Genomic DNA, 24,282 nt, shown 5'->3' with positions numbered 1-24,282 from the left:
TCCAGCAATACATCTGGCGCACTGTATAGTAATATCCTAAAATGATACGTTGCAATTGAGAGCAGAACATTCTTCAAGCAAGTCAATGGCACTCAGCAACGGAAAAGTAAATTTCATGGTCACGCTATTGAGAAAGGAGCTGGCCACTGATTGTAAATGTTTGTGATATTGCAGTTTACTCTGAGCAAATGACTGTGTGTATTGTAGGTATTTGGTGTCCACATGAACAAATGGAAGCTGGACAAGAAGCTGGGAATTGTGTGCCTTTTCCTGTACGGCATCTTCTTATGTTTCTCCATCATGACAGAATTCAATGTTTTCACTTTTGTGAACTTGCCGATGTGCAGAGATCACTGATCCGGGTGGCAGACTGTCAAGAGGTACTTCCTTCTTACCTGTGCAATACCAAACACGGCTGGCGTCTCCAGAACACGGTGCACCCAACGGTCGTGAAATAGATCCTGCTCACTGTTCATAGGATTCTCCTCCCATCTCGGTTTACCCTCTTCCGACCCCAAAACCTGGAAAAATCCTGCATCGATGTGAAGATAATTTTTTTTCAACATTAATGTGATTTCCAAGTTCAGTTTTTGAACAGTGACTGGGATTCTAAATGAACTGGCTGCTATCTGGCGTTGAGCCAGGCAAAACTGGTCTGCTACAATTCCCTCCTTTTTAAGTTATTTGGTGGAAGACTAATCTAATTTATGATTTAAGACTATTGCTAGAATGCAGAAGAAGAGGGTACATTGTATATGGGGTGTTTTTCAAGCAGAACTGTGGGAATCTTTTATTTTTATTTTTTTCAGAGATCAACAGCCTCTCTTTGCAACTTCTCCTTCTGAGTGCTGGATTTCATGTAATGATCCAAAGGTCACAAGTGCAGTGTATTATGGGAACTCAATTTGAAATACTCAGCATATGAGTGGATTGACTGTTTGTTAAAAAAAATGACTGGCAAGGCAGTGGATAACATCCTTATACTATGATTAACGGATCTCTTAAAGGTGTTGTAAGGAATGCAAGGTGAACATGGATTCAAAGGGTAAACACTGCTACCATTTTCATTATTAATGTCAGAGTTTTATTGCTAGGTTATTTATATGACTTCCAAGCAATGGTTTAGGACTGCCAGCCCACGAGGGCTAACGAGGAGGGGTCCTGGTTTTTAATGATCCACACATTGCGATGCAAGGTCAGAACTTCAGAGGATCATCCAACTTCTTGTAGTTTTTTGGGGGAGTGTGTAGTTTTGTGTCTTATTCGTTGTGAGAGAGACATAAGCACAGTCACACATTCTCAAAATGAGTTGTAGACACTGGTTTCTTTAAAAGGAAAGAGGCATACTTTGCACTGACATTATTACTGAAGTCATAATTTGCCACTCATTAAAGAATACACTGGACCTGGCCAAAAATTTTTACAGCTGAACTTATCTGATATCAGATTGTTGTGGATTTATTCCACCTCCTTCTGGAGGAAGAAAGAGAGAGAGAGAAATGGCACTTTTAAAATGCAGAATATCTTTAATGCAGATTCACTCACAAATTTAAGTTATGATGAAAGTTTTGCCATTCGCTGTTCTAACAGACCTGCAAGGTTTTGTATAATACTGTATTAATATGCAGATAAATTCTACTACATGAGGGAACACCTATGATTGCCACACTTGTATGTATTGAAATTGTGGATTCTTGCCAGTGCTGGCTGTTGTATTTACTTTAAGCATTGATCACTTCTGATTCATTTGGTATAGTTTTTTCCTCTTCCTTGTATATGTTCTTCTATGAAGTGTAATAAGATACTACCAACAAGGTGAATGTTTTTGTCTATGGTACAGACAGTGGCCAATATTGGTAGACAGGACACAACAAAACGGCCCTAAGAGGGAAAAAAAATCTGAACTAGCGGAAGAAAAACAGTTCAGAGTGAAGACCAGTTTAGCAGCTCACTTGCACTTTTGCACTTGATTATTTAAGATTAATTCTCTTCGGACAAATAAACCTTTCCAATCTGTGATCTCCATTCGACACAGCACGTTACTTTCTATCCTTTTCACATGGAACAAGCAAAAATACAAGTTTGTCAGGCAAGTTCCATGGAAAGTTGATGCACATCCACCTTGGGTAAAAGCAGACTGGTGGGTCTCTGGAGGAAAGTAGGTGTGAAGACAGAGCAGATGTGGATAAAGGAGAGAGAAAAGAGGGGCTCCATTTTATATATGTGTTGCTATTTTTTCTTCAGGAACATAACTGTGATCCCACTTGTTTCTCTAAGCAGCATTCTAAGAACAGCATGCTAAGAACTACACCATATGGAAATCCCATTGCATTAGAAATCCCCATTGTACCTTCAGAGTGTGTTTTTAATTAATAATAACCACTAAAATGTCTCAAAAGACTTCCTTAAATTAAAAAATAGTAGCACGATGTGATACATTTCAATAAATTCCAACCTTGAGGACAGTATAAGCTTATAACAAGATATAGTAGCTCCTAAGCTGAATCTTTCCTTACTCGCAGAAGAGACAATATTTGGACAAAAAAAGTTTCACATCAGGGCCTATTATTATTTCTATTTTGAATATTTATACTGCTGCTCCAATGGAGCCAGTTGGATCTATTTCTACGAAATAGCCATTATCTATCCCATGTCACAAAAACTGCATGACTGATTTTTTAGGAACTTTTCCTGTTGACATACATCAAATACTGTAGTATCGTAGCTTTGCATTGTATATGTATCCTGAACTTTGTGCATTTTGCAAGAATATTCTGAAAGTTGCTCATTCCAGGTGTAAGCAAAGAGGTATCTTAGATGCACTGAACTGCTCTTACCTGTGCCATATTCTTATGAGATGTAATAGAATGTTTTCTTTGATAACCGTTTGAGTTAGATGTACTTGTGATCTGAAACCAAAGCACATGATGCAAGCTTGATTTGAAATTGAGGGCCGGTTGAGTGTGTGAGTTCTCATTTGTTTTTAAAAGAAAGAGCCTTTCAAACTGATAGCTTGATTAAAGCCCATGGAAAAATCTCCCAAGACAAAAATGTAAGCACTTTTCTGTGCAAAGTTTATTCTGTGATCACTCTTCGTGAAAGGTCTCCCTAAGGCATACATTAATAAGATCGCTGCCTATGCTAACTGATACAGTGAGTTTTCACAGCTTTCATTTAGTTTTCCTTCCAAGCAATCCTAGACAATTTTTAATGAGCATTTCAAAGAGAGCTTAAAGAGCCTTCTCCTCAGTAACTTTTGACCTGATTTTGTCTAGGCTGACACCAAATATCTGCTCCTATAGTTTCAACTCTGTTTGACACATGGTTAGCCCTCCCTTGACAGTGATTAAATGCCAAAATCTTGTGGATGTGGGTGGTTTTAAGAGACAAAGGAAAGATTGCTTTTGCCCTGCCAAAGTAGAATTCTATACCTTCCTTTTTCTGATTATTATTATAATTGTTTTTTTAAAGAAATAATGCATTTTTTGTAGCTGTAGGTACCTACAACAGAAAATATCTCGCGTAGAGGGCATTTACACTAGTGTGGTTTGGGAGGTTTCTGTGTTGCTCTGTTCCTTTGTGTTTGACTTTGTGTCCTGAGCTGTGTCACTGAAGTTAGTTAATTTGCATGCTTTGGATTTGTGGCTTTTGCGCCTGTGAAACAGCAATTTATGCTAATTTTAAGCATTCAAATTCCTAACAAAAATTTATTTCAAAAACAAAGAAAAGGAAGTGGGAAAAAGACCCACAAGTGCTGAGGACACAACGTCTAATGTCAGTGTAAGAACCAGAGGTTAACATCTAACGTGCAATAACAGTAGCCCAGATTTTCAATTACTTTTCTTAATAATCTGTAAAATAAAATGTAGGTAGCAAATACTGTTGGATACTTTTAAAAAAAAAAAACTACAACTTTCTGACTACTGACAGATGTTTCTTTTATCAACTTTATCTTTTCAAATTAAGTATGAGGGCATGTCAGATCATGCTACAATATCAGGCCTTGTCTATATTCAGAAATACACCATTCATTTCATTCATTAATTCTCCTGCTCATGGAGAGCAGAGTACACACTTTGGATCAACCATTTCTAGAGAGCTCAGTCTCCTGTCAAGGTTGTGGCCTGCTCCATATTAAGGCTGTGGCAGGCGAAGTCGGAAGCCACACTATCCTTCCAGCCTGTGCGAGGCCATCCACAAGGTCTTCTCCATCCTGCTTCTGTTGAATCAAATGTATAAAGCTGGTGGACTGGTATGGCCTCCAGTATATGAAGCAGATGGCCAAGCTAGCTGAGATGGTGTTGAGTCACTTGGGATGACTCTGGAGACTGTTTGATCTGACACCTGACATCCTCATTTAGAACATGATGAAACCACCATATACTTTCAATATGATGTTACTGTTTCATGTCAAAAGCATCCAGTTGGCACATTTGCATCTCTGTGGTGTCCCAGGTTTCAGAGCCATACAAAAGGATGGAAGCCACTGCTCCTTGATAGATACTCATCTTAGAGTTGATATATGGTATTGGTGCCACAGAGGCTTCCAAAGAGCATGCATAACAACCTTGATCTTGCCGAGTTGATGTTTTATGTCAGCAAGGCAACCTGTCTCCCTAATGACAATAGAACCAAGACACTCAAAGGAGTTGACAAATTCAATCTCTTGCCCATTGATTATGATGGATAGGGGTAGAGGTCTGTTAGCCACTTTCATCAGTTTGGTCTTCTTCCAATTGACTTGAAGACCAGTTAGGCTGACCAGATACCAAGTGTGAAAAATCGTGACGGGGTGGGGGGTAATAGGAGCCTATACAAGAAAAAGCCCCATATATTGGGACTGTCCCTATCAAATCGGGACATCTTATCACCCTAAGACCAGTCTTACTTCTTACTTGCTTTTTCCATAAATATATTCAGGGCATTGATGAGATTAGTATTTGAGGATGAGGATCTAGCTGTGGTATCTGCATATTCCAGGTCTGCTATGCGGGAATCATGCAGTACCACCCCTGGTATGCGATGAGTGACAGTTTCCATCATTCAGTCAGTAACAGTATTGAGCATATCAGGACAACCAAGCATCCTTGATGGACAGTGCTGTTCTACTCAAAACTGTTGGACATCCTGATACCTACATGGATACAGCTCTCACTTTGGTAGTATATTTCTATGAGAAGGTGGAAAAGCTTACCAGGCATACCAGCAGCTTGCAGACAGGGCCACAGGGAGCAATGATCAACCAAGTTGGAGGCAGCATTTACATCAATAAAAGCTGTATATACATCATATTCCCTGTGCCAAAACTCTTGATCTTTTCCAATAATTTGTCTAATGGTAAAAATCTGTTCTGTGGTTGATCGGCTTGCTGTAGGTAGCATAGATTCTTTATCAGGGGTTAGCATGCTCACGAAGAATCAGCATGAACAGTTTTACTTGCAATGGAAAGCAAAGTCATGCTGCAATGATTGGAACACACCAGACCATCGCCTTGTCCTTTCTAAAATGGGAGAATAATTCTGTGGCTCCAGTCATCAGGTAGTTTCTCATTAATCCATACTTCATTGATAATTTGGGTCAGCCATCCCAAGACAGAATCCTGGCCATTTTTGATCAGCTCAGCAGCTATACCACAAACATCGGCAGCATGGCCATTCTTGAGCTTACAGGCTGCACTTCAAACCTCCTCGATAGTGACATCCTCTGCATTACATGGAGGGGCTCTCATTGGGCTCTTCACATCCTCCTGGAGTTGTGGAGCTGCAGCTCTGATAGGATGGTTAAGAAACACCAGAAAATGTTTCTTTCCAACTACTCAGACATTCTGCCTCAGTGCACACAAAACATTACTCAAACTGTAACCCGGAAGAGACGAGACACCCTCACCCCCACCTACTGGCTGATGGAACCAAAATTTTTGGACCTTTGCACACAATGTAGATTTGCAATTTGGAACGTACCCTGAAAACTATTGTTGCTCCTACCCTCCCATCACTGAATTGAACCAATACAACATTTCTGTTGCAGGACTCACTGAGACCTGTTGGAGCTGCACCAGCAGGACAATTATTAACAGCAATCATTATGTATGGTCAGGCCTCAGCAGTGTCACCTTGGCCTTGTCAAGGAATGCTTGTAAAGCCCTTATAAGCTGATCTCCCATCTCCAAATGTATCATGTGGCAAGGACTTTCTTATAGACATGGCAACATCACTGTCATTGATGCTTATGCCCCCACTTACCTTGCCAGTGAGGAGGACAAGGAACAATACTCATGAGCCATGTGTTATGTCATCAGAGGAGTATCCCTCATCACATTATCATTGTGCTATGCGATGCCAGCACTACACTGGGAGTCAATACTAGGAAAGCTTGGCCAGAAAGCATTGGGAGTTTTGTTGCGGATGCAATTGTGAACAGCAATGGTGAGCGACTGCTTGAACTTTGTGCTGCAACTGGACTCCATGTTTCTGATACCAATTTCCAATGGAAGAACATACACACATGGACTTGGTATTCCAATGAGGGACAAACTCACAAAGCACTTGATCACATTTTCATATTTAATTGGCGGAGAAGTTGTATGCACCACTATTGGGTGTTTGGGTGTGCTGAAGTGGTCAATATCTATCACAGGTTGCTTGTCGCCATGGTGGAACTGAGGTTGAAGGCAAGCCTTCCATTAGTCATTTAGACTTACTGAAATTGATTGACTGCTGCTGTCAAAGTGGAATGCCAGCTGAAATCTGCAACTGATTTGAAGCTTTAGCCCTTGCAGATTAAAGCCTTGAACAGGAGCAAGTCAACAATTTATGAGACTCTTTCCAGTCTTCTGTTATGGATGCCATCAACAAGGTGCTGGGGAAAAGGCACCCCAGGCCAAAACATAAATGGATCTGTGAACAGACCCTGGACATCAAAGAAAAATACCATCTGGCTTGCTAAAATGGGAACAACCAAGAATACCAATGCCTTGCATAACACAGCTTTAAAGCAGGACATTTGGGGCAAGTAAGGCTCAGTTGATGGAAACTGCATCAGCCAGAAATGCCTGTGGGACTGTCTATAAAGAATTGTGCACCTTAAAAGCTGGTCCAGGGAACAAATCCTCACTTGTCAAAGATGGATGCCATAATATGCCAGTTTAACTTTAAAATGGTTTTTAAAATGATATAGTTAAATCAGTGCAAACTCAATGTGGACAGACATTCTTAATTGGATTTAAACCTGCCTTATAGCAATGAAACTTCATTTGGTAAAGCATTGGCTTAAGCTAAATCAATATAAGGTAGCTTTAAATCCAGTTAAGAGCATCCTCACAGGGATTTGTACAAATTTAATGGAATCAGTTTAAAATCACACATTTAGGTTGAAGTGATGCGAGTTTGAATACAGACATGGCCTTGGCAGCTTTGCTTCCAACATAAGGAATTATGCCTGGTAATGCGTGTAGTTTGAATAAGCTATACAAATGCATTGGGTATATTGTGAGGCTCTGAGTTGAAAGAAAGATAAGTGTTTCCAGTGCCCTAAGACTCTGAGTGAAACCTTGGCGCCGTTGGACTCAATGGCAAAAATGTCATTGCTTCAGCAGGGCCAAGATTTCTTCCTATATGTCTTTACAACAGCACATCCTGTTGGTCTTAAAACCAGTTATTTAACAATATGAATACGTGAATCAGACACAGAACTCTTTTTTTTTTTAAGCCAAATCAACAAACTAGTTTTTACTAATACAGCTTGGCACAAAGAAGGAGATTGCACATGAAAGTGTTATAGGGGCTAGGAACTGTAGGAGCCTGGAACTTGGAGCATATTTCACTTGGAGAAAATTCATTTATTTTATCCCTGCCTCTGCTGACTCATTGGATAGACAATTAAAAGTTTTTAAGTTTCCAGAACTGGAGTTGAAGCCAAATTTATGCCACAGGGGAAAAGGCATGGTATGCCCAACGAGGCACGCATGGAAGAAAAACACTTTTTTGTTTTGTTTCTTTGATCACACATCAAGTGTTATAATTTGTAACATTTGGCTGTGAATCTAACTCTATCCACTTCTAACAGCCCACTAACTATGCCAAGTCTTTGAAGCGTGGGTGGAGCCAGCTAATTTCATGAAAGCTTTTAGTAAAAGAAGCACAGTTCTTGTAAGGTTCCAAATATTTTAATAGTTTCTAACTGTAATTTTCAAATTACCAGTAAAACAAGTTTTAAAACTTCCACACCAAAAAAAACTCCCAAACCCCTATCTATTTTGTTCTTTTCAATTGAGTAGTACTTGAATGTGCTAAAATTAACATGGACATTTTTAATAATAAACATGACTTTTTATAGCAAGTTGGAGAAATGAGATTCAGTGTTAAGTACCTGAACTTTCATGGACAATCATTATAGGCACAGAAGTTTGTTCAAATGCTGAATATTTTCCCATTAGCCTTGTGGTTGCAGATCAGCATATCTGTGACAGGTAAAGCAGGGAATTTTCACCTGTAATTTAGGAGGTCTCTGTTATTGGATCCCATAGAACAGTGTACAGATTTCATAATAGAATCAACTGTAAGATTGTTACAAATCGTATCTGTTTCTTTTTTACCTCTTCTTGCAAAGAAAAAATGTCTATCAACATAAATGGGCTTCATCAGCGGTAAGAAAGCTAATCTTAGTTACTATGTTACTAGAAGTGTCCAGATAAAATTCTACATACAGGTAGATTTAGATTTGAACATAAGTAACTGATACTGGATGGTTTTGGTAAAATAATTCTTTGGACAGACAAACTGTTCACAAACCATTGTATAGCTGGTTGTCTCTACATACAGAATGGCAAGATTATAAGGATTCATGCCAAATTTTTGAGCCGTTACACTAGATGAGAGCCTTAGGAAAGAACACTCCTTTACCTTCACTGTTAACAGAAGAGGCTATAAAGGAATGCAACTGCCAATGACATTGAGTTAATAACATCAGGGGTATTTTGAACAGAGTAGCTGTTTTGAAGTTTCAGTACTTCTGTAGCTTTAAATTTCATTCTTCACATTTAATATACGTTACCTGAATGTTACTGTCTTGGAGAATGAAGCAAATGTTTTGAGTCCTATGAAGAGTTGCAGTTATAACTCAGGCAGATGTATACAATACCCTTTCATTTTGACAGGGGTCAGGCTGCAGTTACTTTGCTGTTCAACAGAGTGTTAGAAGGGAGATAACCACAATCAGAATAGAGTTTCTGAGAATATATTTCCTTTCAGTTAGCCATGACATTATGGAAAAGAAAAATGTGCTTAATGTTCCATTGTTGTTGGTTTCTGAAATTAGATAGGCTTACAGTATTGGGGGAGAGGGGTTGTGCAGTAGATATAATTCAGCCCAGTGTCATGATGGTACTTATGGTCTTAACGCCACACACAGGGCTTCTGAGGCAGCCAGCACATCAGGAAAGCTTGTCTGGGAACCTGCAAAGACACAGTGAAACTCAAAAAATGCATGGCCTTGAACAGGGATGGGGCATGGCTAGTATAGCTAGGAATGTGCTGATTTTGTGTAGCACACATCCCTCCCTCCCTGGCAACCTCTATCAGAAGCACTCCTGTGGAGGTCCAACCATAACTTAAAATTCTCTCTCCACCCAAGACCCTGAGGTTCATTGGGGTAAATGCGCATAAGGATATAGGGGGCCAGGCTGACACAGCATGGTGTCATTTACACCTCCCTATGGGCCTGATCCAACTCCCGTTACAGGCTCTGACAGAGTCCCATGTACTATGATGAGAATTGCATCAGGCCCTAAAGCCTCAATTCAACAAAGCATTGAAGCACGTGCTTATGTCTCAAGGAAGTCAATGGAGCTTAAGCATGCACTGAAAGCTAAGCATATGCTTATGTGCTTTGCTGAATTGGAGTCTAAAGGTCAGGTTCAGTGGATCTAACCCATTGGCATAAACCATGGATGCAGTAAAGTATACCCATTCCAAGCAGTGCTGTAGAAAAAGTCATTCAGTGATGAATGAGCAGAATACAAGACTCTAGCAAGGAGAGTCTTTACCGAATGTGCCTTTGACGGAAAAGAGATTTTAACTAAGAGTGAACTACTGAGAGAGCTTTTTACTCTTTGTAGTATTCTTTAGGAAAGTAGATTTTCCCTGTTAAGTTTTGCCATGAGTTGGCATATCACATTCCTGGATTTTGCTACACAAATGAGGCAGCATGTCGGAATGTTTTTAGCAAACATGGTCTGATCTTAAGCCCACTGAAGTCATTTGAATTCGATGAGCTTTGGATCAGGCCCACAGTCAGGAAAATCAAGAATGCTTATTACTGTTTTCTCCTACAGATAGATCACAGTTCAGCTGGTCTGATTAGCAAAGTTTGTGTGTCACTGTTCATTTGATTCTGAGTGATTCATAAATACATAAAAGGGTGTGAGATAGCACATGCTGTATGTTTAGTAAGCTTGGCAGTTTCTCTGTATTCCAAATGTTCGTTGACAGACTTGGAGCTCTTTGTTGCATTTTAGTATTTATAGCCTAGTTTGAAGGAGGAAAGAGATTTCTGGTATGGCTGACAAATTTTGGGCTCAAGTACTGCAGTGATAGTTACCCGTTTTCTCCTTCTGTGTATATGGCTGCATCTATAGGTGTGGAGGCTAAGATACAACGAAAGAGCAGAATCCTGGCCCCATTCAAGTCAATGGGAGTTTTGCCATTGATTTCAAAGGAGCCAGGATTTAACACAAAATGTTGAAAGCACTCTTACGATAACATTCTGTTATAAGGTGAAAGTTCACCCAAATTCTGAGTCCAGTCATTAATTACACATACAGACCCATTTGCGTCCATAGGATTACTGTAGGAAGGGCTACTGTTGTGACTGAGAGTTTGCAGAATGAGTCCTTTATCAGTACAAGTCTCATCAGGACAGTCTTTGTCAACTGAGGCAAGGTTAGTTTCCTTTAGTCGGATGGGGAATGCACCTTGCAATTTATTTATGAAGGTCCTTATGGGGTGGGTGATACAGAATCCATCCACCAGTCTCAAAGCTATAAAATGAGGTCTATAACACAGGAAAATGTCATCCCTGTTGTAAGAGTAATAGAGTCACACCAAGGATGACTATAGCTCCATGTCATAATATGTGTAGCAAATGATAATAATAACTGAACAAAAATATGTGGGGGGGATGGAGTGAAAGAAATACATTTTGTAGCAGGGATGCTCTTGAATGTTTGAAAGGTGAAGGATCAAAATTCCCTGATTTCCCTACAAATATCTGACTGACTGCACATCCCACCACATTTTTAGGACACAACAACCCGAGTGATGGCTGGTTGGTCCATAGGCCATTATATAGGAAGGCTTCTGATATAGTTTGAGAGGTGGAGAATTTGAAAAATTAGCAGATGTAAAATAATGTTGGGCAAATCCTGTGGATTCTGTTTCAAAAGCAGCTTCCCCTCTGAATTTGGTTGGTTGCTTGTAGATGGGTATTATTGGTTTCCTTGTGTCAAAAGGATGTGAGATTTGCTGCCATAATCTCTTTATTAAGTATACAGTCAGCCTGTGGATTTGAATGTTTACTAGTGCACCACCTAAGACAGAAGTCATGCATTGGACTAACAGAAATAGGAAGCAGTTTTGGGCCCAAGACTAGATGGGAGAAAATGCAGAGTGGACCTCTTGCTTCAAGTACCTGTCTCGATAGCACACTGGTATAACTCACAGTGTACCCTACACTGCACATGTTCATTGAAACATCAGCTCATAAACAGGCCATTGGAATCCTCTTCCAAAATCTTTTCCCAAAGAGAAATCAGTGTCTCTTCAAAGTGAAATTTGCACAATACGCAGGTGTATTTTATATTCGATTCTCTTCCTGGGGATCCCTGTTTTGTTCATTTATAAATAGACAAAACGTTCTGTCCACTGTAAGCGAGTGAAGTGGACAGGATCCTGGCTTTTTTATAGACAAAGACAATGATTACACTATGAGCATTACTGATCCAACTGAATGATAATAGTTTTGATGTGGGTATTTTAAGCTTCCTGAAGCCAGGCCATCCCATATTTAACTATATTCATTAAAGGATTTGGTCGTGAATATGACAGATTTTGGGCCCTATTTTTTTAAATTTTTAAACAAAGATTTATATTATGTACTTTAACCCAGTATGTTCTCTGTCATTAAAACAAAGTCCTGTGGCAGCTGGCTGCCATGTGAATAGGAAAATAAATCTATTCAGGCTATTGAGAAGACAGAAACTGATGTCAGTATTTAAGATACTTACATACACACACACAAACACATTTTTTGTAAGTGCAAAAGATGGTTACTTGTTTTTAATTTGTTTCCATGTTTGTATCAGCAAGTAAATATTAGTGTTGCATGCCAATCATATATGTATATAAGAAATATAACAGGACAAGTCGAAACAGCATATCTCTGTAAATTCAATAGTATTTCCAATTATTGTTACTACCACTATGCTAAATTCTAGTTCCTTTTCCTGAATGTAAGAAAATTTTTTAAAAATGATTAAAGTGGTCAGGAAATTGTGCACTGAAATATTTATACACTTATTTATTTATTTCTCTTACACAAAGAATTACACCTCTGAATCAGGAAAGCTTTACCTTGTTCAGAAAGAGCAGTTAAAACCCAGGGCAGTCAATAGAATTTAAGCCCACACTTAAAGTTAAGTGCAGGCATCGGTGCTTTCCTGAATCAGGTCCTAAAGTTGGAGCTGTTTAAACACATTAGTACCATTCTTTTGAACTTTCGAGAAAAGCGGTGAGACATTTAATTTACTGTGATTTTTTAATCTGCTTGCTATTCTCCTTCCTGCAACCTGTATGGTGCAGGTAGTTATCGAACATTGAGAGAACCTGAAAAATGTCTCTGTGCTGGTCACTTATACTGATCACCGGAGTAGAAATGCGTAAATATCAAACCTTTATCTCCGTCCGTCAATCTATCATATTTTGAGGGCAACCATCCGTGTTTTTTCTGAGCACCATTTACAGTCATTAACATTTACATTTCATGAGGTGCCAACAGGTATTTTATAAAAGATCTTCCTTTCCCAAGTTTGCATCAATTTCTTCCAAAAACTGTTTTTAAAAAAAGTCTAATTGGACCTCCATCTTTGTAACATGAAAGTAAATGTTTGGGTGCAGATCCTCAGCTGGTGTAAGTTGTCATGGCAGCATTGACAGATCAATGGATCAGCCCCTTGAAATCTTGCAGTAAAATGCTCTCACTCCTTGCAAACATGCAAGTGGGTACCCCCATTTCAATAAACCTGTTTTTTCATGTAGATCAGTACATCTCCATTCTAGGAGGATGTATCACCTGGCGTTGCTGTCGAGGTGAATTATGGTAGAGCTCAGTGTGGAGGAGGCAAGAAGCAGTGCAGGAGTCTTCGTAAGAATGGGACAGTGGAGAGGAAAGGTCAGAATTTTATGCTTGAGGAAGCTCTTAGACGCTTAGGTATTTTTCATTTTAGGAAAAAATCCTGCAAATCAAAAGGATAAAAGCTGATTATGAAGCAAGAATTGCATAAAATGACTCTCCATTTATTGCAGAGTTCATGACTCAACTGAATTCTTCTTAAGTTCTCACAGAAAACATCTTTCTTTCTGGTAGCTCTCCATAGTGAGTCTAAATCTTCACGTACAACATACATTTCTTTGTGTCAAAACTGGGATATGAAATCAGAACATTCCTAGATAAACTAAAACTCCAGCTAGAAGATTGCATTTGTTGAGATCTTGAAAAAAGACACACATAAATTCTTGATACCTTAGTCATTAAAGTTTTCTAATTTTAAAAATGAATGGCATATCAAAAGGGCACAGCAGGTAAATACATGTTTTATACAGCACAAGCAGAGAGCAAATGCAAAGGAAAATAAAACTGCATTATGAAACGCAGATTCTTGTGTAATGAGAATGTTGGCAAGTTTTTCAAGGATTGCATTTATGTTGTGATGTGTCTGAAAGAATATTTGATCTTTACAGTTTCTCTTCCTGGTTCTGAAAAAGGGTTTGGTTTTGTTTGTTCCAGTAACAAGTACTGTATTTCCTTACCAGGCAAAATGGAGAAGATGAGTCCAAAATACTGCATGCATCAGACTTGATTCTTACTTTAGGTAAATACGTGTGTATCACTGATCATGAAAATCTACCATGCACATGTGTCAGTATAGGCCTGAGAGATGAATTGCACCCTTGCAATTACTGAATTCTCAGGGCCAAATTGTGACCAACTTTCTCATAAGAGAAGCCTCACTCAGTTCAACATCTACTCTCATGAACAAGGAAGTCACAATTAGGCTCTTAGGCCTAGATACTCAAAGATATTTCGGTACCTAACTCCATGGTTAGCTGATTAAATAATTGTTAAGAGCTACTTTAATCCCCACAGTGAAATACAAGATGGAAAATAAGCTAGAAGAGACATATTTCCCTGTCTGGCAGTGTCCTGTGCAATGTCAAATTCGCCAGGAAAATGGTGAAACCATGGAAGTGTTCTCATGATTAGAAGGCACGAGCAAAAATTCAAAAGGGTGTGTACACACAGGAAGACAGTATTGGTGCTTTTTTTAGTGCATTGTTATGTATCCAGAAATAGGCACAGGATAAGCAGTCCTATGGGGTGAACTTCACCCCTGTGCGGAAAGGCAGTACAAGGCTGTTGAGACATTTAAACCCATAAATAGGATTTAAGTAGGACGTACGTGCCACATAAGCCTAGTACTAACCCTGTGCAGAGAGGTGAATTTCAACCATCATAAGTAGCTGTGCTTTCAGGGTCAGATGTTCATTAGAGGTCAGCATCCCAACAGCTCCCATTTAGGCACTAAATAAATGGATGGATTTAAAAAAAAATGCTGAGCACCCAGTGACTCCCATTGAAAGTAACGGGTGCTGTTGAGCGTGAGCCCTTTTGATTTTTTAATTATTTTTTTTTAGTGGCACTGGCTTGACAGCACATGCTTCTGTGGCTAGAATGTGTTTACAATTACATTGTTGTAAGAGATAAAGAATAATGTAATGTATTCCCTGGAACGCTTAAGGAAAACTTTTTTGTTTTGCTAACCTTGCTAAAGTCTCTAGACCACTGAATGCAGTCTCTGGTGTGGCTTTTTCTAAACTAAACAGTGATCAAACTGTATAGCTTTCCTTAAACTATTGTGTGCATGCTTAATTTTCTACTTAATGATGCATCAGAAGTACAGCAATAAAAGTGACTGATCTGAACATCTTTTATTCAAATAACGTTATCTGGATTCTTTCCCATTGAGTTTGAAGACTCCATGATGCTTCTAACCATAATGAAGAAAATGTAGGTGCAACTGAGTGTAAATCTGAAATGCACACAACATATAGTTCACATAGCAGCCGGGGCTCACCAGCAAGGAGAAAATTCACCTGTTTATAGTAATAAAGTTCTATTCCAAATAGCTTCTTATTAACGTGCTTTTGAAATGTCAAAATGGCGGCGCCACAGACAAAACATTTGTTACCTTTTCAGATAAGTTACAATAATTTTGTCATACTTGTACAAGTATTATTGTCTGTCTTTCTGTACGTTTGTTTTGCAATTTGTTATAGAGTATTACTTGTATGCATAGTTGTTCCACTTGCCTGTGTCAGTTAGAAATTTAACAGAAATGAGAGCATGCATTTCTCTATTCGCTGGTAACCTATGAATTAGAAACTTGTATTTTCTGTGTTTTTCAAGTGTTATAACTATAAACAAAAATTCACATCACTGTTGTCTAAGGAATATCAGAAAGTTTTAATAGATTGGTAAATGTTTTGTCATTTGATTTGATACTGTGTCAGATATCTACACTAAGACAATATGTTTTATCAATAAAAAAAATCTTCTCTTGGTACTAACTTAACACTTTAGGGCACATTGTGACAAATAGAAAATCAACTGTGGGTCAATATCCTACTTTTTAATTTTCTGACTTATTCTTCTAAGGACATCCAGTACCATTGTTTTGATCTGAACATTTGAATAAAAAAAGACCAGGGAAAAGAAATGTAGTAGTGTTTATACTTTACATTCCCTTCACTATTAAATTTTCACCCTCTGAGACTTCAGAAGCTCTGTTGGATGTAGTACGGAAGGAGGCTGCTAGATTTTATGTATCTGACTGCCATACAGAAAACAGACATTGAGGAATTTTATTTGCCTTATAGATGGCCAGTTTCTGCTCTTTTACATCCATATAAATCTGCAGTCACTCCATTGAAGTTAATAGAGTTGCTCCAGATTTACCCTGGTTTAACCTGGAACTGATCTAGTCCAATATCCTTGTTTTGGGACCAGTCTTGCACCACTGAAGTTGATGGAAAAAGCTTTCATTGACTTCACTGGTGCAGATTCAGGCCCATGGATCCAGCCTTAGAAGACAAAACTTAGGAGGTGCTATTAGTACAGCAAGACTTGTTGTAATCAACTTTTGTTGGGAGCCAAGCTTCAGGTACCCTGTGAAAAGGAATATTATAGATAGGAAGGGTTATACATACTTCTGGAATAGTGAAGTATCTGTAAGTAACTTAAAGAGAAGCATTTTTTGTCTTCAGTTAATGAGTCAGACAGTAATTTTTTCAGATATAAAAAAAATATGGTAATGACAATGTTGTTATGTAGGATAGCCTTGCGATCAGATGGAATTTATCCAGTGTACATTCTGCCCTGCACCAAAAAGAACTTGGATAAAGGTTAGACTTCTGTTGTCCCTATTCAAAATGTTGCTTGGATCACACAAAACATTGGCATCTACATTTGCCACACCTGAACTGTCCCATCCATGCAAAGACCACAAAACTGCTCATCTTTCTCTGCATCTCCTAACTTGTGAAATTTGTTTCTCTGGTGATGCTGATCTCTGTGGACCTTCTTGGAAAGTGTTGGTCATTGGGAATGCACAAGCTCTCCCTTTGCAGCACCAAGGATTCAGAGCCATAGTTATAAGCACACATTTCTCAGTGCCAAGATCTCCTTGGATATGAGATCTGACTCTCCTCTGCCCTCAAGCACCAGGATAAGAATAAGCAGAGCCCATGGATAGTCTCCACAGCATGGGACTGGGTGCTATCATAAAGGAGGAACACCCCCTCACCCAGGGAGCTCAAGAATAGATCAAAAGTTTCTATTCCAAGGACACCTCCTGCCTGTACAGTAATAACAATTCCTAGGGCTCTGTCAGCTCTTCCTGCTTGGGTGACAGGTTCTTTGTGGCTTCTAATCAATATAATTCCTTATTCATGGGCAGCAGTGTGGCCTACTGGATAGTGCACTGGACAGGGGTTCAGGACAGATGGGTTCAATGCCCAGCTCTTCTAATGACCTGCTGGGTGACTTTGGACAAGTCACCTCACCTGCCTGTGCCTCAGTTTCCCCATCTATAAAATGAAGGTAATGTTACTGACCCCCTTTGTAAAGTGCTTTGAGAGCTACAAATGAAAAGCACTGTATAAGAGCTAGGTAGTAGTATTCCAGCGAGCTGAATGGTCTCATCAGAAATGTCAGGCTCCACATGCTGACTTTGGCATCTCTTATCATTTATCCTTTCCCTCAGAGGTTGGTTTAGGGCTCTTCACCCATCAGGCTAGCTCTTCTCAGATACTTTTGTGTTTGTTGGTGACAGCCACTACCACAACAAAGTTTTTCCTTTGCCCATTCTGAAGCACCACAGCTGTTCACACATAGCGGCTGTATATCTCTTGCATCAGGAAGAACCCATATACCCATACATGGACAGCTTGCTGGCTGATTCAAGCTTACTCCCTTTGAGAAGTCCTGGCGAGGATAAACTATCTGTTTGTCATGTCCATGAATAAATGGAGAATAATCTGCCTTGATGTTCTTCATCAATTCAAGACAGACACAGACTGGGAAAAGAATTGGTGTATGCATCTCCAGTCGTTCTGTTGGTACTCCAGAAAGTGGTTGGCAGAGGGCCCAGGCCAGTCTGATGGCTCTGTCTTGGGCCAGACTATGTTGGTGCACAAATCTGCAGGGACACCTCATGTAGTTTTTCACTATCCCTAAACCTTTTGACTCAGGAAAATCTAGGTTCACATCCTCATTTGGAGCCACTCCACCTGCCTACTTAGCTCATGGGACATTAGCTCAACGGACTCTGTCTTAAAGGTGTGCTGCGAAGGACTTTAAAAAAACTCTGGGCTTAGTCTGTTATTTTATTCTGTATGATGTATAAGAGCCTGGAAGTTTGGGGAGACAGTATTTATTACTGCTGCTTTTTTAACCTTAGAAATATCAGGAACATCCAGACTGGTCTCTCCTGGTTTTGCTGGAGAACCTTTGAGAGGTATCTCTCTCAGGGATGTTTATTGTAAGTTCTAACACTTTGACTGAAGGAGTAAGAGTGTTGAATCTGTAACAGAACTTTCTTAAGCCAAAATATTAATCAGTTACTGAAGTTTCATAGGTGTAAATAAAACACAAAATACAAACAAAGTTTTAAGCATTCTCACTCAAAAATACCTTCCTCACCCAAAAAGAACAGGAGTACTTGTGGCACCTTAGAGACTAACAAATTTATTTCAGCATAATTTGTTAGTCTCTAAGATGCCACAAGTACTTCTGTTCTTTTTGCGGATACAGACTAACACGGCTGCTACTCTGAAACCTTCCTCAGCCAGCCGCTTAACTTCTGTCATGCCACTGTTGCACTTATTCTCCAGTCAAAGGCTTCCAGCCTTGACAGGACCTGAATTTCTAGTGTTACTCACTCACATCCACATGCTGGAAGGAAAAACTAGGGCACAAACCCATTTTATTTGTCTCTTTGAAGGTCACCTTTAGCCTACTCCATGGAGGTTCAACCTGTATTTTTGTCATTTGCTTTGAAATGTTACTCCCAGAAATTAAAAGGCCTGTCTCTAGAGGTAGCAGATATCATCCTCTCTCCATGCTCTGCCACATTGATTTGGGGCTGTTTATTACACCTGAAGTATCTCTGCCTCTGCATGTCATGGATCAAATTGCACCTGCCTGTAGCCTCATCATACAGCCTCCAGTTGACAAGGTCTTCAGCCATCTCAACATCCTGGAGCACTTCAAAGGTCTAGTTAATTATTTTCTCTGTTGCCTTATTTTTCACTGAAAAAAACATCTGCAAGAAGTGTTAAATGCAGGTTTTGATGGTTGGTCCTCCAATCTCTCCAATCTACAGGGACAAAGTTGCCCTATATTCACATCCAAAATGTAGTGTCTGAATGCACCCGGACCAGAATGTCAATCTGATTTTCCTTCCAAACCCTCATTCTCACCCAGAGGATACTAGGCTCCATACCCTCACCAGAAAGAAGACTTACATGTTTGTTTATTTGGGTAGGACTAAGGCCTTTAGGCAATCACCTAAACTTTTAGTTGTGTTTGGAGTTCTATGAGGGGAGTGCAATTTCCGCCCACTGCCTATCAAAGTGGAGTAGGCTTGGCACTGATCCTTATTCTATCCTGGCAAGAGCATCGGTATCTGCAGGTTATAAGGCTCATTTGACCAGGACTAAAGCAGCATGGACGGCCTGTCACTAGTGTTCCAGTTCCAGATGCGTGAAAGGCTGCTACCTGGAGTTCTGCACACATCTCTGCTCTCTCAGCTTAGCAGCAGAGCTGGTGCTTGTTCTGGGAGGGGAAATCTACAATACTTGTTTAGTTAGAACACCTCCGCCCGCCTTCCAGGGGCTGTACTGGCAGCTAGACTCCCACAAGTGAGAATAGACAAAGGCCATCTTGCAGAAGAAAGAATTATTACATACTGGTAACGGTGGCTCTTGGGAGAGTGTTGAACTTGTATATTCACACACCCTGCCCACTTCCTCAGGTTTCTGCTCTCTGGGACTATATGATTTTTAGCAGAAGAAACTGAGGCATTGGAGACCTCTCAGCCCTTTGTAATCTCAGCTCCTACCATTTGGTGCTGTGAGGTAGGGGCTCTCATGCAGTCCTGACAGGCAAGTTCCAGAAGCTCATTAGCAAATGGGTGGCTACATCTCCCAAGTGGGACTATGCAGAAGCAAGACTCAGGGGAAACCCCGGGTACCCTTTTTTGTGGCTGTTGCTTTAGTAATCATCCCTCCTTAGACCAGCTCAACATCTGCCCCATTTCCCTTACATCTGCTCTAAATGGGATGGAGTTAGCTTTCAGTGAGAAGTGCATCTTAAACCGCCTGTCTGTCACCACCAAGCATGCTCTGAAATTGGGTGACCCTCTCTGTAGGGCCAACCAGATCACTAGAGATGAGCAGCATCAAATATTAAAAACAAGCAAATACCACAGCATTGAGAGCAGGTGCAGAGAAACCACTTCAGAACTAAGCAGTCATTCTATGCCTCTCACACAAGAAGATTTTACAAGCGATCCCTTTTAGAGAATGCATGGGAATAATGCAGCATAATTAAAGTATCAGCTGTGGTGAAAATGTATCAGGCAAATAACATTGAAAAGAAACTCAGTTATATTTCTTAAATCAAAGCTTTGTCTGCTCATAGAATCGTTTGCTTTAGTTCCAGAGAAAGATGGTTTTCAGCATTATATTTCTTAATGTTGCAGAGCAATGCCATCTGGTGCATACACACATACTGGTGAGTATTTTTTTCACTCTTAAATCAGATAATAATATACATTAGATCTGGATGGGAAACAGTTTTTCTGTACTGGGAAAATTTGAGATTTGAAACCTTTTTTACGATTCCAAATCGGGACAAAAAGATGAAATCTCAAAAATGTTTGCAACCTAATAATCTGAGGACAAAATTAGTTCAGGTTGATTAAAATGTTTAATTTCTGTAATTTCAAAATTGTTTTGTTTTGCTTTCAAGTTTTTATTTTTGTTACAATTTTTTCTATAAATTAACTTAAAATTTCAAAACTAAAAGTCCTTTCAAACCAAAATATGGTACTTTATGTTTAGAAAATGTCAAAACAGGACACTTTGACAATTTAACACCTTTTTTCAATTTTTTTTTGAAAGGGCAAATTCACTGAACTGATCTCTTTTCCAGAAAACGTTTGGTTTGATAAATGGACATTTTTTGAGAGCAAAACATTTTGTCAAACATTCCTGAGCATCTCTAATACTTATTTTAATGCAATTAGGCTTTGCTCATGTCATACTTATTATTGGTAGCGGCTTTTGATTTTTCAGGATATGTTCTTTGTCAGATAGTAAATGACAGCTTTTTCTTGGTGAAAAAGACTTGGAAGCTAACTGTGCTTGTGTGTGTATAATAATACACTTAATAATTTTAATCTGTGTGGTATAACCACTTTATTGATATTCTTACTAATCATCAACCATTGGAGGCCGCTATGGCTGGTAATGATTAGTGCAGTGTGGGGGTAGAAAAGCTCAATGTGGTAATTACCATCTTGTATCCTTGGATGACAACTGAAAAATGTATGTATTATGGGCCACATTTTGGCACCCATACTCATGATGAGTAGCACTACTTGAATAATCCCATTGAAATCAACATGGCTACATGTAGAGTAAGGTGCTGTTTAGCTTGAATAAGGCAATAAGAATCTGGCACTATTTTAGCTGTGTTATTACCCTGGATATAACCATTACCTGGGCTGTTTTATATCATAAATAATTGGCAGAAGATTAAGGGCCAGATCTTCAGCTGCTATAAATCAGCATGGCTCCACTGAGGTCAGTGGAGTGACACTGAACTGGATGCGCGAGAGCTATACTTTCTCACACTTGGGCCATGCCAACGTTAGCATGTAGAATACATACACTGCACATGTCCCTCGCACTGCTTAAGCAAATTGAGCACAAACACACCAGAACCCTAAGGTGTGTATCCTACACAGCTCTCAACACACCTAAGCAGTGCCTCACCCATCTACGCTGCTATTTTTAGCCGCATAGCGTCCCACTGGAACCTTTCACTGCTGCATGTAGCTACACACCGCAGTGTGGACACAGCCTACTTTTCACTGTGGTATGTAGTTACACGTACCCTGCATGCCGCTGCCAGTGTAGACAAGGCTTAGGGGTACAGTCCTGGACTTTCACTCCAGTTGCATCCTCTCATTTGGCGTAATTAAATGCAGCTGGGCCTTCTTTGTAAGGGGAGGAGCTCAGTGCAATGATGAGGAGCTGGGAGGCATGGGGAGAGTGTGTCTTGGAATCCGCTTCTGTGGTGGGATCTCTGGCCAAAGGCCAGGAGGGTCATGGAGAAGATAGTGGTGGAGAGAGCCCTGTGGTGAGCCTTGATAAAAGGGCAGGAACTGGATATCTTTTGGCTCAGCCTTGTTGATGAATGACACCAACATTTGGCTAGGTTTTAGGAGGGCATCACCTTCATAGGGAATTTCCTACATAGGTTTACACCAGGGACCTGGGCTTGCCCCCACCCCAGTCAGCAGATCACCTGAGGTACATTGAGGCTCATTTTCACAAGCTGAGGTAAGTTGTGGTCTCTGTGCTGCCTCCCCCTGAGCAGATCCCAAGCACCCTCCCCAGCAGGGTGCTGATAACTTTGCAGGGAAGGTGAAGCACAGCTGTGGAGGAGCCCCTCTCACAGCAACAGGCACAGCCCTTTGTTGTTATAACATGAAAGCACCTGGGGAAATGTCCACAGTTCAGTTGCTAATAAAAAAAAAAGCATAAGAGTGCTTAACACAGTTACTCTCATTTCTTTCCTGTCTACCGACACAGTAGGCACATCACTGCACAAACAAGGATAAGACCCAATCTTGCGCCTGGTTTGTGTGTGGCATGCCTATCTGCTTCTCTGGGAGTTCAGTGCATGGCATGGCTGGGAGGTTAACACCAATACAGAGCATCATGCAAGGGAATGACTCTGGAGACCCCTGTGTGACAGATTACCCCACACTGGCCGCAGAAGGTCTAACAAGAGCCTGAGGCCTCAACTAGCCCACATGCTGTCACCGGGAGGGTGTGGCAAATCAATTTGTTATCAGACCCTGCTGGGTCGTCTTCATAAAGGGAGGAACACAGAGCCTTAAGGGTCCTTTCCTGAAATGGGAACTCTGGCCAAAGGTGGCATGAGCAAGTCTCTGTGGTAAGCCTTGATAAAAAAGCAGGAAGTGGACCTCCAGGGAGAAAACTCTAGGACAGTGTTTCTCAAACTGGGGTCTGTGGACCCTGGGTACACAGGCCCAGCTGATCAACTCCTCTTCCTCACTCCGAGTGCCTCCTGCATGCCAGGGAACAGCTGTTGGGAGTCCCCATAAATTTTTAAATCAAAATGGGGGTCCTGGGATTGCTAAAGTTTGAGAGTCGCTGCTCTGGGAGACATCCCTGGGTACAAGAAGCCAGAAAGAATGCTGCAGAGCCCAGAAAGGGGCCTAGAGGCAGGCCAAGGTAGAAAGATATCCCCAGAGACAGGAAAGAGTCTGGGACTCAGAGAAAAAGGCAGGCCTGGGCCCCTCAACTGGCCCCAAGGAAGGTGATGTGAAACTCCTCCTGACAGCTGACTCACAAGAAGAGGTGTGGCAGTTGACAGAGTGTGCCAGAGGAGAGCCTTTTGCACCACACCTGGCCATGAGGAGGCACACTGGATGGTGAGTGTCACTCTGTTCAAGCCTTTATTCCTCAGTGCTCTCTTACCATGTTACAGCATGTGTTACATGCACACAGCCTGGTGGTGGGATATCACGGCTACAGGATTAGCTATATGTTTGACCTACCCTTGAATCTCTCTGACGTCTCTTCATTTAGGTCTCCAGCCTTTCCTTCTCTGGGATGTAATCCCATGATTCTCCAATTCACAGACTGGCCCCTGGGGTACCGCCCATGTGTACCAACAGTGATTTGTCAGCAGGTTTGACTGGGTTCAGAGCATGCAAGTCTTCCTTTCAAGAGCTATGAGCAATGGTTAATATAGGGAGTAGAGAGCTTTCTTTTAGCTGCCCCCGCCCCAAGCGGCCGTGCCTGCGGACGGTCAGTGTGAACAAACTGTCTTACGGCCTGCCAGCAGATCACCCTGATGGGCCGCAGGTTTCCCACCACTGGTCTACACTGACCTCTACTTACCCGAAGCTTACCATTCCTCTAGAACTTTAGGAAGGTCCAATGACTTCAGGAAACCAAGCCAGTGTGAGTGTTCCTCATGGACAGTGCCTGACAACTGCCACACCTCTGGACACAGACAGAGTTTTTAAACTGTTTATGGTCCTTTTTGATCTGTTTGTTCCCAGGCTTGGCAAAACAGCTGTATAGCTTTGGCTGGAGTCTCCAAGTAGTAGCTTCACAGCTAATAGCT

General features: G+C 40.6%; 1 protein-coding gene across 3 annotated transcripts in view; it reads left to right on the top strand.

The window, feature by feature from the left end:
- LOC127049906 (sodium/potassium/calcium exchanger 3-like) overlaps nucleotides 1-24,282 on the top strand; it is a 500,507-nt gene that overhangs the window by 341,030 nt on the left and 135,195 nt on the right. The window contains exon 17 of one of the 3 annotated variants that reach the window (XM_050951276.1): nucleotides 20,548-20,625. In XM_050951276.1, the coding sequence (XP_050807233.1) occupies nucleotides 20,548-20,625 (78 nt within the window). Of the gene's footprint in view, nucleotides 1-207; nucleotides 16,039-20,547; nucleotides 20,626-23,524; nucleotides 23,582-24,282 lie in introns of those variants that run through there. The other 2 variants (XM_050951284.1, XM_050951280.1) reach the window with 2 other exon arrangements.

This window comes from Gopherus flavomarginatus, chromosome 4 (assembly GCF_025201925.1).
Source record: "Gopherus flavomarginatus isolate rGopFla2 chromosome 4, rGopFla2.mat.asm, whole genome shotgun sequence".
Lineage (NCBI taxonomy): Eukaryota > Metazoa > Chordata > Testudines > Testudinidae > Gopherus > Gopherus flavomarginatus.
This window is presented reverse-complemented; position numbering and strand designations above follow the sequence as displayed.